Raw genomic sequence first — 17,753 nt, forward strand, 5'->3', positions numbered from 1 at the left:
TTTTCTGCACCCGATCCACATCCTTTATAAAACGAGGCTTCCAAACCTGGGCGCAATACTCAAACTACGACCTAGCCATTGCTGTTTAGAATGGGATAATCATCTTCCTGTCTCTGCTGGCAAATTTCCTCTATATCATTGATAAAACCCCATGAGTTGTCCTAGGAGGCTTTATACACTGCTCAAAAAACTTCATGTCGGACTGTACAATTACTTCTTGGTTTTTTTTTCCGTTTTCTACTACTTTGAATACCCAGTTGGCATTCTATTCTAGGATTACTGCTGCCCATATGCATTTCTTTGCATTTATCAATATTAACTTCAACTGCTAGTTCTCAGCCCATTTGACTAATTTCTCTGGGTCTTGTTGAAGTAACATATACAGATTTCTCTATTTACCAGTTTTCAGATCTCTGTATCATCTGAAAACCTTTGACATTAACAAGTCCCTTATTGTACATTGAAATTAATAGAAACACATCCTTTGATGCAACGATCTGAATATGGCTTCCTCGTCAGACAAACGACTAGTCCATCTTGTTTTACAGATACTGAAATTGCCTTTTCTTTTTATGTATTTGTTTTGTAGATGAAAATGCTATGAATGGTGCGAAGTAAACATGGCATTAAAAAGAGTGGTTTTATCGATGATATCTTTGTTATATAAAGTATAGGAAAATCGGCCATTAAATTAGGTAATGTCTTCATTAGACAGTTATTTAGTGATCGCTGCAAACTGCACATAGCTTTTTGGCGTGTGCTAATAAATCCATATAGTTACTAAGATGCGCTAAATGAGTGTGCCCATTCATGTTTTGCACCATCCTAAATAGAAAAAAAATTTTTAAAAAATGCCATATATGGGTTAGCCGAGAACAGTTTCATCCACCCATGTATATGTCCATAAATTGCATGCGTTCTCTGGTTGTTTGGCTGAAAAACCTATCCTCATTCGCATTATAGCCAAAGTAGCTTATGCGCCATCAAACCTCCATATCAACCTATCCTCATCTAAGACTGAATAATTCAGCCACGGAGTGAAAAAAAAGTATAAAAGTTCCTGGTATCATTTCCTGAGTAGGAGAAAGTGAAAAACAGCAATTAATCAATAGTTGAGTCTGGTGCCATTCACGTTGCAACAGAGTGGGAGAAAAGTCGCCGTGCCGCTATTTACATTTTATGTATATTTCTAGTATTTTCATATACAGATCTAAAATACTCTGTGAGAATTCCTACACATTTGCGAGATCATATAAAGAAGAGCTTGAAAGTTAAACAGGTTTTACCATGGTTCTTCAATGAGTTCACCTATCACGTTTGCTTTGTTGTTGTTGGGAAAACTTCCTGATTATATTATCCGAGGAGAGGGACCTTTTCTCCTAACATGCCGTATACTACACACGTTGTGTTTTAGGCAAACAACGCAGCGACATCAAGGATATGTTGAATTCTCTTCATGTGGCGTGGCTGATCTGATTTTCAACTGAGCGCTGAGCTAAAGTAACTGTGGTTGATGTAACAACTTACATACATGTAGTAAGATAGCACACATTCTCTTTCTCTGGCAGTGACTACATAAATAAGTTCTTGGACTGATGGACTGGTTGCGGTTCTTCAGCATCTCCCGTTATCATTTCCTTGACTCCTATATGGACATGACATTACTACACCTAACAACGCCTTGTGGAGATACGTTAAAAAAAGTAAAAAGTTGCTGCACTTTTGTATAATACTGCCATGCTTGTAACTTAACGTTTGTAATTTAACAAATGGTTAAGTTACAAGTACCGAGTCACTCACGTCAAATCTGCGTGATACCATAAAATAAGTTAATATTGCCGTAGCTCTATCTTATGAATCCCCCCCCCCTTACGCCATGTGGCTTTTTTGGAGTATAAACAAAAATTTTATTTATTTCACTAACGGCGAATTATATGCGGCCTTTGAAGAAACTTTCAACTATTACACCTCACACGTCATGAAAGGACTAGACAACGCATCTACTTCTCTTTGGATCATGACTGTACTCACAAGCTGGATTCATAAATAAGAAGGGGAACAAGTAACTTTTCAATCGCTGCTACTCAAATTTTATTTGTGCTTGAAACTGTTTTAAAGTGTGTGTGAAACTTTTAAACATTAAATGCTGGTTGGCAATCCATCTAGACGTCATCCAATATGAAGTATTTTTTTTAGTTGTTGGCGCATCAGCTGTGGCCATAATGCATCTCCCAAGGTTTATGCACTACTCTGATCCAAGCCAGAGGCGGGATTCGAACACGCGACCTTTGGGTTGCTAGGTAGGCACTTTACCCACCCGGCTAGCCCGGTCGGCAATGAAGAATAATATAGTCACTAATGTCCGCATAGTATAATTATTACCTACCTCCGAGTCCGTTATCATATAAAGGTAGCTGAGTTACACGATTAGATCTGGGATGATAAATAGTAGCTGTTACGTTGGCATTGATTACTGGGCGACTTCCACTTACAACCAGAGCATACACCACCACAGGTCGAGAAGCATTTACCTATTAAAAATAAAAAAATTGTATCGTACCACGAGGTGAAGTAGACAGCATATCATTCTAATCTCTTTAAGACATGTAATACACTTTACCAATGATGATGGCTCATGGTCAGGTTGCAGGTTTGCACAACTGCCAGTTTTTTTTGGTTTTTTTTTATCAAAATCAATTAGTATATAATTATAAATTATTTTAATTACTAGGTATTCTACTATAAAGCAGTATTGTTTACTCTCACACTGTAAGAAAAGGTTCAGTAAAAGGTAAAATATTATTTACCCCTACACTGTACAACACGCCAACATGGCACACGCAATAATATAGACCAGTGTTTCGCAAACTAGGGTCCATAGACCAGTTCCAGGGGTTCCGCAAAACGATACTCGGCCATACACATGTATATAGTCGACCACCATATACAGATATATAATATATGCATATGATATATATATGGGTCTGCAAACCTTTTTAGGTTTTTGAAGGGGTGTGTAGATCTCAGTAGATATGTAGGCACTACTTCGTCTATTGACTCCAAAACTCCTCCAACAGGAATGCACTATAAACATCCAACATCAAGTGTGTAGACTTCAGTGAAACTTGTGTGTTATTATCGAGTCAAACTTGTGTGTAACCCTTTTTATTATTGACTCAACTTGTATGTGTCTTGAGAGAAGCCTCTGTGTAAATCATCAGAGGTATGCAGAGAAGCTGCCATGTGTGTCTTAGAAAAAAATCACAAACACCAAAGAAAATTACAGCTTTTTTTAATGAACTGATTTAAAAAGGTACATTTACGAACAAAGAGTAGCATTTCCAGATGTATTGAATCACTCCATCCTCCAGTCTTCATGCGGCTGCTCCAAAGTAATAATAAGCACTATCACGATGATGACAAATATTAGTGCAACGTCTTCGGCAGTCTCCATTCTACCTGTGGAGAGAGAGAAATGTTAGCAGACTATTATAATCCTAAAGTAATAGGTAATTTCGTTCTATTGATGATCTTCAACAACATACTAAATTGCCAAGACATATCGTGAGCGAATTCCTAGCTAGTCAACCTACTTACACAAGACATCGACCACAAAGAATTAATTCCCGGAGGAACAAAATTATAGTACCTGGACTTAATCATTTCTTTCCAATGTGACTTGGGTGACCTGTCGGCTCTCACCGACTCAAATGATGGATATCGTTACCTTCTTGTTTGTGTAGATTGCTTCTCGCAATATTCCTGGGTCAGAAAACTTAAAAGAAAAAAACCTAACAAGGTGGTACAGGCATTCAAATCTATTTTCAAAGAACTTCCATTTTGTGTTAATACAGACCAAGGAAAAGAATTCACTAATTCTCCTTTTCGGGCGGTATTCAAATCCCTTAGTATCAATTTCTACACAGCAAGATCAGAAAAGAAGGCTTCTATTGCTGAACGGTTCATTCGAAAACCGAAAGAAAAAAATTTATAATTAGATTTCTTATTCCAAAAGTCAGAAATATATTCACTTACTCGACGATATTGTGGCTACATATAATCGTACACCCCATCGTTATATCGATATGGCCCCTGCAAACATTACTCTTGCTAACGAAGACGAGGTGTATACTAGACTCTACTCCAACCGAACCAAAGTCCAGAATCTGAAATTTGAAACCAGAGATAGAGTTTTTTTGAGCAGCGGGTCTTACCCTTTCCGCAAAGGTTACTGGGGGAACAGGACGAGAAAAGTGTTTACTGTTTCTCGAGTGTTGAAGCATACTCTGTTGTGTACAGTGTGACAGGCTGTGATGGCGAGCAGATAGAAGGTTTGTTTTGTTGTTTTTTTTTTTTTTGGTTTTTAGGAGGATTAGCAACTAAGCCATATTGCTCCGGGAATATGCGGTGGTCATTCCCTGACCTTTCCGCATCCTCCGTATTTGGTGGTGACGGGCTCGAGCCCCGGTCTAATCAAGAAGCGTGTGCTACGCACTGCTGCTCCTTCCCACCTGGCTACGGAGGCGCCTACAGATAGAAGGAACGTTTTACGAAGCACAGTTAGAGAAAGTTAACTTCGATGATAATCTTCCCCCTGATGTCTACCCCATCGAAAAGGTACTTAAAAAAAGACAATTAGAAGACAACATCATCTACCCTCAAAGCTTCAACAGTTGGGTAAGCACACAAGATGTTTTTCCTTACGCTACCTAGTAATGCCAGTATGGATCTGCATCCCAGAAATTCCCAGTCGCAATTCACAGTGGAACTGCCTAGTGTTGTTTCTCTCTTGAGAAAATGGGAAGTATTCCTTGCCGAAGTACATTTGCCCAATTCGTTGGATAATATCTCTGATGGGTGGAACTTATTCTAACTGTACCCCAAAAAGAAACACGAAATCAGAGCGATGACAATATTAAAGGAAAAGTATAGCAGTTCCTCAAAACTTATCGATGATAATTCTGTCGTAACATTCAACTTAGCGTGTAAACAGATGGATCGAAAGAACAGTTCACGCTAAGGGTGAAGAACGAGGGGGTAGTGAAAATCCTTAAAGATTTTACTCGGTTTATGGGCCTTGATAAGACATTTAGCGAGGATCAAGGAGGGTTATGTATTTTCAGAGGTTATCACGTTGGCGAGTGGGTTTCGAAGAAGGAAACCACACTGCCTAAAGAAGCATCCAATAGAATGATCACATATCAGGGAGTGAAGACAGAAACTGTTCAGGTCTGTAAACTACCACGAGGGAACTAAAAAAGTATATCCCAAGTGCTTAACGCCGTTATGAAACTGGCTCCCCAACTCGATGCAAAAGTGAACTCCATAGGTATAGTATCTATCGAAATCGATCCTTCAATTTACCAAAGACAGGGCCCAGCCAGATGTTAGGTTTCGAAAACATTAGGCAGAGACTTAGAAGAGACAGTTTACACTAAGTGCCAGGCCAATATGTATAGAGGTGTCAGTTCCTATTTTGTCTGTTGTAACTTGATTGAAGACCAGATTGTTGGTGATACAAAAGCACCACTTTTACATGTCATGTCGTTTTTCAATAACGGAGAGTTTTCGCATTTAGATTATTATCCTTCCAGTTAAGCATTTCCATTCGGTTTCAATCCAAGTGCCTGCCATTCAGCGACGGAAAGACCACAATTAAACTTTATAGTGGGTCCTCTCCCCGACGTAAAACATTTACGTCGGGGAGAGGACCCACGTAGTTGACTGTTTGTAGAGTATGGAATGCATGATGAAAGAATCCTTTTCAAACCTCTGGTAATTAGAACATTGCAGGCAACTTCCTAAGAGGTACAGCTATGTATGAGTAGGAATCTATGAAGATGAGATTCAGTTTCAAATAGTAAATTTCTAATATTTTAGAACCATCGAAAAAGACTCTAGGTTCGAAGTTCTTACCATAGAGATATGTCAGTACAAAGTAACCATGGAAGCCTCATAAATTGTGAGCTATTATCTGCACATCTTTGTATTTGGGTTCGAGGTGGCGAATGTTTCGCCCGTCGCAAGTGCGTTTTGACGATTCACAAACTATCTCAAAAATCTCTTCCAGGAACTCTGTGACACGGTTCTAGCCCTCATATGAACGTAGTTCTTCTCCAAAACTTGCTACACAGAGCATAGGTATATGTTCACCCTGATTGATTTATTTTGACACTGTCTCTGTGTCAAAATAAATAAAAGATATGGGTTTTTTGGGTCCTTGTGTTTCATAACATAGCAGTGCTGTGGCTGGTGAATTGCCTTACATTTGTAGCAGTAATCCTTAGGTTTAAATTTGTGTTGTTCAGTATACGGAATGTTCGCAAACACTCAAGACAGCAGTGAAATGCAGAGCATTGTTTGTTAGCTTTATGTGTGTCAAAGAGAATTTTTCTGAGAGTCTTTCACGCACTGTAAAAGTTTTAAAACACAGTGAGCACCAGTAACTGGCACTGAAGAGGTCTTTCACAGAATGCACCACGTCGTAGTGGTTGTCATTATAGAATAAAAATATTTGTTTCTCGGATTCTGGGCCCCTGAAAATGATTTCACACTTGTCAGTCGACAATACCACGATCTGGAACTTGGGTGTGAGGACCAGTTGGAATTTTTGCAGTTCTTCAAGTCCACAAACTGTCTTAGCAATGCCTGCCTTTTCATGTTCCTGTGTTCGCATCCTTTTCTGTATTGTGATAGTGTCATCTTGTTGTGCAGCGATAGCTGTTGTTTCTGCTCGTGCCATGCAGAGATTATCGGTATTTCTTATTTTGACAACCGTTCTTTTTTTCTTTAAAAATTTATTTAAATGTACAATTGCTCTTTTTTTATATTTTTGTGACTGCTGCCTTTATTTAAAATGTTGGTCAGTATGATATCAATTGTAAGAGAGTCTCTTATTAGAAACTGATCCACGTTGTAAAATGCATCCATGATTCGATATAATGTTAAATCCATAATTTTCACGAAGGGTAGATTAATAATTGTTTTAGAGTATCGGCAGAAATAACCGCACATCACTAAATTTTCCTCCCTTATTTAAATGCTCAATAACTTCTCCAAACATATCTCTAAACATTTGAAAAAATTGCTCACCTGCAAGCAAATGCAGGATCTCAGTATTTGCTTGTATAAGTTTTATATTTGGTTTTATATTTATAGGAAAACTTCTCTGTGCCCTCACCGATTTCGTAGAATCGCTTGTATGTTTCCTCGCCCCCACCGATTTGAATCTAAAAAGAACAACAACAAAAAAAATACTTAACGTTTAGGAATTCTGATTGTAATTCTACGTATGAAATTCAAAGTAAGACTTACTGGTCTCTTGTTTGATCCTCCTGTTCTCCCTTTGACTCGAGGAGACAATGAAAAGAATTCTACATCCTGAAAAAAAAAATTAAAAAAATGTAGTATCACTATTTAAAAAATAAAACACAAAACGGTTTCAGGAGGACAAACACTCACCTCAGTATACTGTACATCATTGCTAAATAATATTTCAGCTTCAATCACATCAGCAAGATGGGCCGCTTCAGCATTTTAGGAAGCATCGTTCATCCAAGTTTCCATTCTTTGCTGATGGTACTTCTTTCTGCAATGTGAGGCTGTATTTAAACTTTCTTCACTTCTGTAATAGCGTCACGCCCTTCCCGTTTCAAGAGAACATGTCTGTCATAGATCCGATTACAGTCTGACCTGGTTTTGTTTCAACATGTTGGTAATAGACGTGCAATTTTCTTGGAGAGCTACAGGTGTTCACTGTAAAGGAAGTTTCAATTTTTGATGGTCTAAAAATTTGTTCCGAAATAGTATGGCCACCGTGCATGTGGGCACAGTTGCCTAATAAAATTAAACAACAAAACAAACGGTTGGAGAAGTGGAATCATCAGATTTCATGGGAGTCAGGGACATTATCATACAGCGCAATAGGTAAATGGCTGGAGGGAAAAACAAGGAAATGTCGGTGCATATTTGTGAAGGGGGATGAAAAAAACGACACATGCAGGGTCTTACACAATTACCTGTTTTAGACATATCTGAGTTTGGTTGTCCGCCAATAGGAAAGTTACCTTTTAAGGTTGAGGGTTGCAATACGCATAATTCCCATCGCCGCTTCTGCGCTGTGAGGAACTGCAGACTACTTTATATATGGCTGGTAAACGCTCTGTCACTACAATCGTTGTTTCTACAAGTGTTAAGATGATTGCTGCTCCAAAGAAGAGCTATGTGTTTTTTCATCGCCTCAGCTTGGCCATTATTCTACGAGTTCTGCTTGATTTTGAAGTTTCGGTCATTTTGGAATGTGCATTTAATTATTTACGACTAACGAAAGATCAGTGGAATGAGATCACGCAAAAATGGACAGATGTGCTAATCTTAGTTGGGGTCATACAAGTAAAACTGTAACATTTACCGGTGGTTTGGAGATTCAGATATAGGCTGGTTGTGCTACGATTCCCACTGGAGAGTTCTGTGGTTTTATTCTCGACTGAATGGGAGTCTCTTTCACAAAAAATACTCTATGTTGACGAATTTGTATCTGTTCTTGAGAAGGAAACCGAGCTGTTCCATTTGATGAAGCGTACGAGTATATGGTTCGAAATCTGATTCTGTATAACGTGGTAACAGACTTTATGACTATATGCGGTTTGCAGCAGAAAGAACCAGAATTCAATCTCTATAATATTCTCCAAGCAACACTTGGGATGATTCCGAGTTACGCAAGAGTTATACTGATCGATATGTTTTTTTTTTTTCGATTTCATTAGACATTGCACTACCTATATTTGTCATCATCGTGATTATTTCAATACATCTGGAACTGTTGCTCTTTGTTCGTAAATGTACCTCTTTAAATCTGTTCATTAAAAAAAACTGAAAATTTCTTTGGTATTCGTGATTTTTTTCTAAAACACACACGGCAGCTTCTCTGCAGACCTCTGATGGTTTACACAGTGGCTTCTCTGAAGACACAAGTTCAGTCAATAATAAAAAGGGTTATACACAAGTTTGACTCGATAATAACACACAAGTTTCACTGAAGTCTATACACTTGATACAATTGCTGTTGCAACTCTGCTTGGGGTCAATGGTGGTAGGCAACTCATAATTAAAAACACAGCTTCTGATGCCAGAGAACAGCACTTGATGTAATGGGAGGTTGATTCTCGGGCTCGTTGGATGTTTATAGTGCATTCATATCCGAGGTCCTCAAAAACACACGCTTTTGATCAGCACTTGATGCAATGGGAGGTTCATGCTCGGGCTCGTTGGATGTTTATAGTGCATTCCTGTTGGAGGAGGCTCGGGGTCAATGGACGTTAGTAGTGTTCTGGGGGAAGGCAACTTCCCCCAGAACACCCCCTTGATGCAATGGGAGGTTGATGCAACTCCGGCTTAGACTCGATGGATGTTTATAGTGCATTCCTGTTTGAGGAGGCTCGAGGTCAATGGACGTTAGTAGTGCCTACATATCTACTGATCTCAGTAGCTTGGAAACCACTGACATAGACGAACAAGTTAGTGCAAAGCATCATTTGAGTCCCTAGTAAATCACTGAAGTAGGTGAAATGACATCGTTCTTGTTACATCTCATATTGTGAATGCATTCACAATGTGTTGCCTGTTATTTCACTACTTTGAATAAGCAACACATCCCCAGTAGAGAAGTCTGATGTTACTTATTCTTGGAGGATACCACCATCCAGGCTGCATCATTTCGAAGCTCATTGGCCTCTTATCAGTGGGTGGGTAGTTACTCCAGTGTTACAGTAAATGACAACCCACTTATGAAGTTTAACTTCACAATCGGTGTGCAATAGTGAAGTATTGAAAATGGTTTAGGACCGAAAGCTTCAGTGATATGAGACGTAACAAAAACGATGCCATTTCACCTACTTAAGGCCCCGTAGCCAAGTGGTAAAGCGGAAGGGTGCATAAGTACACGTGCCTTGAGTGACCGGGGTTCAAGCCCGTGACTGCTAAACGCGGTGCTATTTCTTGTATTCTCTATATCGTGTGAACTCCTCTGACCGTGTGTGGTCGTCCCGCGGTATAAACAAAAATGTAATTATTACTTTGGTGATTTACTACGAACTAAATTGATGCTTTGCGGTAATTGATTCATCTAGTAAATTTCCCGTAGTCTGAGGCTTTCAGCCCTAAATCCTTTTTTTTGTAATAAAATAGTTAAAAATAGCTTAGTTAATTTCAATCCTTTTAAAACTCCGTCCTGTCTCTGATAAGGATTCCTCTACTGCAATGCTTATCTTTGATGACACTCAGATGTCTAGACAAGATCACATATCTCTATTAGGGACTACCCTGACGTCTTCCTTGGCATAAGCATCTCATAAATATTGCTTCTAAAAAGCTGGTTTTTTTCTTTTGCTCTCAGCGTTACTTTTCTTCTAAACAACTACTCACTCTGTACAAAACGAAAATCCACCCTACCACGGAATGTTATTCGCACACTCGGGGCAGTGCCCCCATAACTTCTCTCGGGCTTCTAGACTCCATTGAAAAGAGGACAGTTATATTAATTAATGACCTATCTCTTACAAGTCTCTCCACTCTGATAGACGTTCTGTTTTTGCTACATGCCTTTTCTATAGATATTTCCATGGATACTGTCTTCTAAAATCTCTCTCTCTCTCTCTCTTTCTCTCTCTCTTCCCTCCAACCAGTCCGAACACGTTAAGCAACCAGTTGGCATCCTTTTACTGACCATCTTCAAACTCAAAACTAGCTTTTTTTCTTCCTCATTTATTCCTTCAACTTCATTTTTCTGAAACAACAATCTCCCTTCACACGTATTTCCGAAAATTGCATCTACAGAAATTCAAGCCTGACGTCAACAGGTGTCTTCTTTCATATTCTTAATCTTCAATCCACGTATGGTACTAAGTACTATAGGTTCTAATGTCTTTCATGTTTGTCGTTTTCATTTAAAAAAAAAAGAAAAAAAGTTTGATCTCGTATTGTTATTTTTTAGCTATTGTGATAGCTGTGCCAACCTTACATGTTGAATTACGTCCAATGGTATTTCCGTGTGCGCGCGTAGGAATCCCGCATACTGTTTTGTTGTTGAGTTCAGGTGCGTCAGCGGCTTAGACCATTTTGCACCATTGTATATTTGTCTGTAGAAGTGCGTGTTCACGGACCGATTTGCATCTTGGATAGGCCAAAAATCTGGGGGGGAAGAACCCCTTGAGTTATTCCCGGTTTTTCGCTCCGCTTGAGGTCAGCTAACTACAGCCTCGATCGAAGAGAACTTTGGAAATGGCTCCATCCGTCGATGTGAATCGAACCACCCGAGTGGGAGGAAGAATTACTGTGGGTAGCATGTTCTCTGCTGTTTCCTGGAAGGTATCAATGAACACTTTCTTGATGTCCTCATTAAACCAAGGTTTAAGCACGTTGGAGATCGTAATTTATATGGAAGCACTAACAGAAGCTATTGGATGCAACTTCCCAAAAGTTGTACTCATGAATCACTCAATATTTTAACACTCCGTGAGGGAAAAAATGCTTCTTCTTTTTTTTATTAACCTAAGATTTATTTTCCAATTTTAGTTCTATTTGCATCTGACAAAACTTACTATTAAATTTTTGAATCGTAAAAGAGCCCTTTGTAAAGAGACATACTTTGTGCACCTTGTATCGCAATTTTCCAAATAGATTCTACATTAGGGCCCTTGATACATTTGAACACATAAAATATAATTCCTTAAACCGAATGCAAGAGTTCTTACTAGAAAAAGAAGCAAGAAATACATGGCACTGAAGTCAATATTGATTGTTATTACAAATTTCCTATGTCCATGATCGTCATTACTGTCCAAATAGTTTTTAGTTGTATGTCAATATTAACAACTGTCGAGATGTCAATATTAACAACTGTCGAGATGTCAATATTAACAACTCTGACCATGTATTTGCCGCAAATTAGAGATGCGGAAGCAACTCCATCGACGATGAATGGTAAAGGGATGATGATTAATGGAATAATAGCAGGACTTCAAACCATTTTCCTGCATTTATTTGTGTTTGTTTTCAATTAGAAATTGTCCACAGTTTTAGCTTATAGATCAAAAGAGAAAGGGATTTCTTCATCTAGGTTCTGACACTGAGCTCTTGGTATTGATAGCACATAACAGAAATGTTTGAAATTCTTATTCATTAACATTCCCTCTCTCCAATTGTGCCAATACTGATTCTGCAGACACTTTGAAAAGCAAGATAATGAAGACTCCCGAACAGCATTGGATTGTGTGGAATGGTAAAACTGGCATTATAGCCCGATCGCTGCTAGTTACCGTGTCTTACTAATGTAATATTAAAATTAGCAAGGGCTTCTTTTTAAGTAACTGGCTTCATTTAAATTTTGAAATTTCCAGAGCTTCATTTATGCGTAATTTATATTCATTGTTTTATTTTATTTTATTAGGATTATTGCGTTATCTAACTTTGGGGTGTGCGCACTATTTTTTACATGTGTTTGATATGTCTGAACGACCGTATCACACCGTTATTTATCCAATATATTTTGTTTGGCAATTGAGGAATCATCTTCAGTACAACATTGCGATACAACAGTGGTATTACCAGTGTTCTCGATTTCTAATTAAGCGGCATGTTGAACAAGACTAATAATACTACGCCCCACTATCCAAATATTGGCATAATGGGTTAAAATAAGCGATAGTTAATAATAAAATTAACACGAGACTTACTATTTGATTTTCATTTCTAATCCAACAGCTAACTCTTATTGTATCTTCTTTTGTGATTCCTAGTATTTGTATATTAAGATCATATGTATAACGAGCACTTTTATTGAAGCTAAATTCGAACTCTCCCTAGAAAAAGAAAAACAAATAAAATTAATAATATAAAATGAACATTGTTAATATATCCAGTCTTTCCGAAAATATTGTGATAGAATATTTGATAATTATATGTGAATAATTAATAAAGTTTTATTGACATATCGCCTTTTGTTGCTTATATAATTGGCCGTCCCGAAGTGTAAACAGAAAATGTATTTTATTTTTTAATCAGTAACACAATATACAGATGATCGCCTAATGTCCTCTATGAGCTTTTACACAAATATTCTAAAGAGCAGGCCATTCATAAATAGCAATGTGCAACACAATATCCATGGAGAAATTTACCACTGCTTTACTCAGAAACCGCTTGACACTTTCGAACTTGGAGTGTTGGCTGCCTCAGGCTCTAATCCTAACTCTGCCAACAATTCTAATGGCTCAAATTCGGCTTCCAAATGGCCAGTTCAAATTCGGCTTCCAAATGGCCAAATGCAGGCTTTGATCAGCTCCTGCGGCTATCCTTGCTATTTTTCCATACTCTGTGAGTCTGTGGAAAAAGCGTGCATTCGATCCTTGTCGAGATGGGAAGAACATTTTTTTTTTCATTATCGTGGTCGAGCTAGTCAGTTCCGTTGTGCGTGATATTTTCTCTCTGAAGGAAGGTTTGATTCAATAAACCGCTCGTAATTATGGCTATAAAATATATACGAGGCTGAAATATATAAAATGGGTGAACAGGATTGCCGGTATACCAATTAAAATATCAGAATCATCCTGCTTACCAATCTGTTATCACGGCGCCACCATATAATTTGTCATCCTTACTTAGCTACTTTCTGGAAACATTGACTCACCAGATATCTCTAATATCATTTCAAGGCCTCGACCATGCAATAGAAGCCATAACAACTTACTCCCCATCAGATGGAAATTGCGAAGCATGACCTCCCTGGATCACGTTTCCATTTAGTTCCATGTTATATAATTAACCCGCCGAAGCTGAGCAGCGGCAAAACCTACAGACCTGCCACTCTTCCGGATGCTTTATACTCTCGTCAAGCTATAAGGAACATCAGGAGAAACCATTCCACAACCTTCCCCCTTCATGGGATGTTTACTTATTAAACATCCCATAAATAATATTGTGTTAGTTGCGGATTTACATCAGTCTTGGGCTCAAATGCCTCTTTTCCCATGATGGACTATATCCACATTCACTTTGAAGTTGTGTAAAACGCTTATAACAAGCGTACAAATGTTGCCTGTTTGACATGTATTGTTATAATATTACTTTTTTGATGGTTCATCATCATGGGGCTTAGAGGGGAACAGGTATCCTGTGTGTTATCAGACACTCAGCCTAAAACACTGATGGATCCAATATCTCTCTATTACAGAAGATTTAGGAGAAGTCCGGTTGGCCTGCCTCCCTAAAATCCACTCATGCACACCTTCTCGATGGTAAGCCCTGTTACGTCACTTAGGTGGCAACGAACGTGTAGAGTGGTTCTCTTCAAGACGCCTGGTCAGCGTGAAGAGGAAAAGACCAAACCCTCCAGCAATGAGAGCACAACAATACAAATGGCCCTCAGTCCCCAGCAGCTTTCACTCTCCCTCTTACGGCAGCGAGAGGATCAGAGTGGAAGCAGAGGGTGCTAAGAATCTCTGGGTACGACCAGGCTGCCATGCACGGAAATTGAACTTGGCCTGTTATAACGTACGATCACTCATCGGTGAAGACAGGATATTAGAGCTGGAAAAGGAATTAGAAAATGTGAATTGGAATATCATCGGTTTGGCTGAAACAAGAAGAAGAAATGAATCACTTATAAGTTTATCAAGTGGAAATCTGCTGTACACCAATGGAAACAGTGAAAGGAGTGAAGGTGGAGTTGGGTTTCTGGTCCATAAAGATTTTAAAAACAACATTTTGGAATTCAAAAGTACATCACCAAGGGTGTCAAGACTAATACTCAAGATTTCTAAGAGGTACAAGCTAAAGATTATAATGATTTATGCACCAACATTGAGCCATGATGATGAAGAGGTTGAAGAAATGTACACCGAAATTGAGAGTCTTCTAGATGAGCAGAAAACCCACTACACTATTATTATGGGGGACTTCAATGCTAAGGTTGGAAAAAGACAAAACAGTGCAGAAAGGGGAACTATAGGAAATTTTGAAATTGGTGAAAGAAATGAAAGAGGTGAAAGACTTGTGGAATTTGCAGAATCTCAAGGAATGTCAGTAATGAACACTTTTTTCAAGAAAAGGGTGAACAGAAAGTGGACATGGAAGAGTCCAAATGGATTAACAACTAATGAAATCGACTTAATCCTCACTAACAGAAGATATATTGTGAATGATGTTACCGTCCTGAATAAGGTAAATGTTGGAAGTGATCACAGAATGGTAAGATGTACACTTGATATAGATGTAGGAAAGGAAAGGGAAAAACTGACTCGAGTAAATAATACAAAGGTCTTTGAAATAACAGAGGAGGAGAAAAAGCAGTATGTACTGGAACATAAGAACAAGTTTGAGCTTCTGCAGACTGCTCAGGACCAAGATATCGACGAGGAATATTACAACTTTCTGAAAGTGATAAAGCCCAAGAAACCTATAGGGAAACAGAAATCCAAAGAATAAAAAATTAGTCAAGAAACACTTGTCATGATGAACCAAAGACGACAAATGAAGAGCAAGAAAAACACTGACAGGGAGAAAATTGAGTATACTGAGTTATGCAAAGCCATTAGAAAGAGACTCAGAGAGGACATAAGAAGATTTAACACAAGAAAAGTAGAACAAGCATTAAGGGAAAACAAAGGATTTAAATCAGCAGCCATGAGCAGTAATACAGAAAGACAAATGATACTGAAACTGAAGAATAGCGATGGTGTACTTATAAACAGCAGAGAAGGCATAATTCAAATAGCAGAAAACTACTATAGAGAATTATACAAGGAGCGAGGGAATGATACCAGCAGTGGGGAAGATGGATTGCAAAGTAGCAACACATACGACATACCCGATATTCTTCCTGATGAGGTAGAACATGCATTGAAGAAAATGAAGAATCGGAAAGCCCCGGGGGAAGATGAAGTTACTGTAGAGTTGTTAAAATTGGGAGGAAGAGACATAACACAAAAACTGGCAAGGCTCTTCACAAAGTGCATTAGAAAAGGTGTGATGCCTAAGCAGTGGAATAATGCAATCATAGTTTTGCTGCATAAGAAAGGAGATAAATCAGAAATTGGAAATTATAGACCAATTAGCTTGTTATCCCACATCTACAAGTTGTTCACAAGGGTCATTACTAACAGATTAGAAAGAATACTTGATGAGAATCAACCGAAAGAGCAAGCTGGCTTTAGGACAGGATTCTCAACTATGGATCACCTTCACGTAATATCACAGCTAATGGAGAAAGCAAATGAATATAAAACACCATTATGCCTGGCATTTGTGGATTATGAAAAGGCGTTTGACTCCGTACAGCATAAGGCAATGTTTCGGGCACTGGAAAGACAAGGCATAGATACTCCATATATTATGATTTTGAAGAAAATATATGAGAGTGCTACATCCTTTATTAGACTAGACAAAGACAGTAGGAAATTTAAAATCGAGAAAGGAGTTTGACAAGGAGACACAATATCTCCGAAGCTGTTTACTGCTGCCCTTGAGGAAGCTTTCAGAAGATTAGACTGGTCGCAGAAAGGAGTCAATGTGAACGGAGAGTACCTAAACCATTTACGATTTGCAGATGACATTGTGGTCATAAGCCACGATCCCAAAGAATTAGAGGAAAATCTTAATCAGTTATGCACAGTTAGTAAGGATTTTGGACTAAAGATGAATATGGCTAAAACAAAAGTAATGATGAACAAGTATGCCACAGAAAGGGAAATAATGATTGAAGGAGCAGTAATTGAAAAGGTGGAGTCATATACTTATCTGGGACAAGTTATTAGCTGTAATAATGATAAATGACTGGAAGTCAAGAGAAGAATAAATTTTGGATGGATAGCATTCAGGAAATATAGTCACATACTGAAGAGCAATATCCCAGTTTGTCTGAAACGTAAAATAATGAATCAATGTATACTCCCCACCATGACTTATGGAAGTGAAACTTGGGCACTCACCAAAAGAAATGAAGAGAAGCTAAGAACTACACAGCGAAGAATGGAACGAATTATATTGGGAATCAGACTGGTAGATAAGAAGAGAAACGCATGGATTAGGCAGCAAACTCAAGTAAAGGACATTCTTATCAAAACTAAAGAACTAAAATGGTCTTGGGCAGGACACATAGCTCGAAGACATGATGACAGATGGACTAAGAAAATAACAGAATGGTACCCAAGAGGAGCTAGAAGAAAACCTGGAAGACAAAGGCGGAGATGGATAGATGAAATTCATGAGTTTTTGAGTAGTAAATGGATGGCCAGTGCTCAAAACAGAAGGAACTGGAAAGTTGCTGGAGAGGCCTTCATCCTGCAGTGGATTGAAAATGGCTGATGATGATGGTTACCCTTGTCCAAAATGATGGTTTTGATGGTTACCCTTGTCCAAAAATTATATATACACTTAGTAAATATTGTATTTCACATTGTGATGTGACCTGCTCTTCCCCCTTAGATCTTTCCCCTACAGATTCACCCGTTGCCATTCTTTGTTCTGTTACCGTATTAATTTTGGCACCGCTGCTCAGTTAGAATTATTTGACAAATTAAAACATTAAATAACTTATATTGGTGATACATGCAGATATATTTCTCTTGCAGGATAACATGGACAGAGTTTGTTAACAAGTGGCCTGATATTTCTTTTGTCAAGACAAACAATTTTAATCAGAAAAATCAAAAAAAATTTCGATTGAATACACCAACGATAAATCAGTGATTTATCATTGA

The 17,753-nt window shown here is 38.3% G+C and overlaps 1 protein-coding gene across 1 annotated transcript in view; it reads right to left on the minus strand.

Annotated features, from left to right (window-relative positions):
• The window catches only part of LOC150081513 (calcium-activated chloride channel regulator 4A-like), an 88,683-nt gene that overhangs the window by 18,976 nt on the left and 51,954 nt on the right, over positions 1-17,753 (minus strand). The window contains exons 10-11 of the mRNA XM_090380228.1: positions 12,732-12,857; positions 2,387-2,531 (exon numbers count right to left, since the gene is read on the minus strand). Coding sequence (XP_090236354.1) covers positions 2,387-2,531; positions 12,732-12,857 — 271 coding nt within the window. The remainder of the gene's footprint in view (positions 1-2,386; positions 2,532-12,731; positions 12,858-17,753) is intronic.

The sequence above is a fragment of the Mastigoproctus giganteus genome, chromosome 8 (assembly GCF_048544385.1).
Source record: "Mastigoproctus giganteus isolate SK-2022 chromosome 8, ASM4854438v1, whole genome shotgun sequence".
Classification (NCBI taxonomy): domain Eukaryota; kingdom Metazoa; phylum Arthropoda; class Arachnida; order Uropygi; family Thelyphonidae; genus Mastigoproctus; species Mastigoproctus giganteus.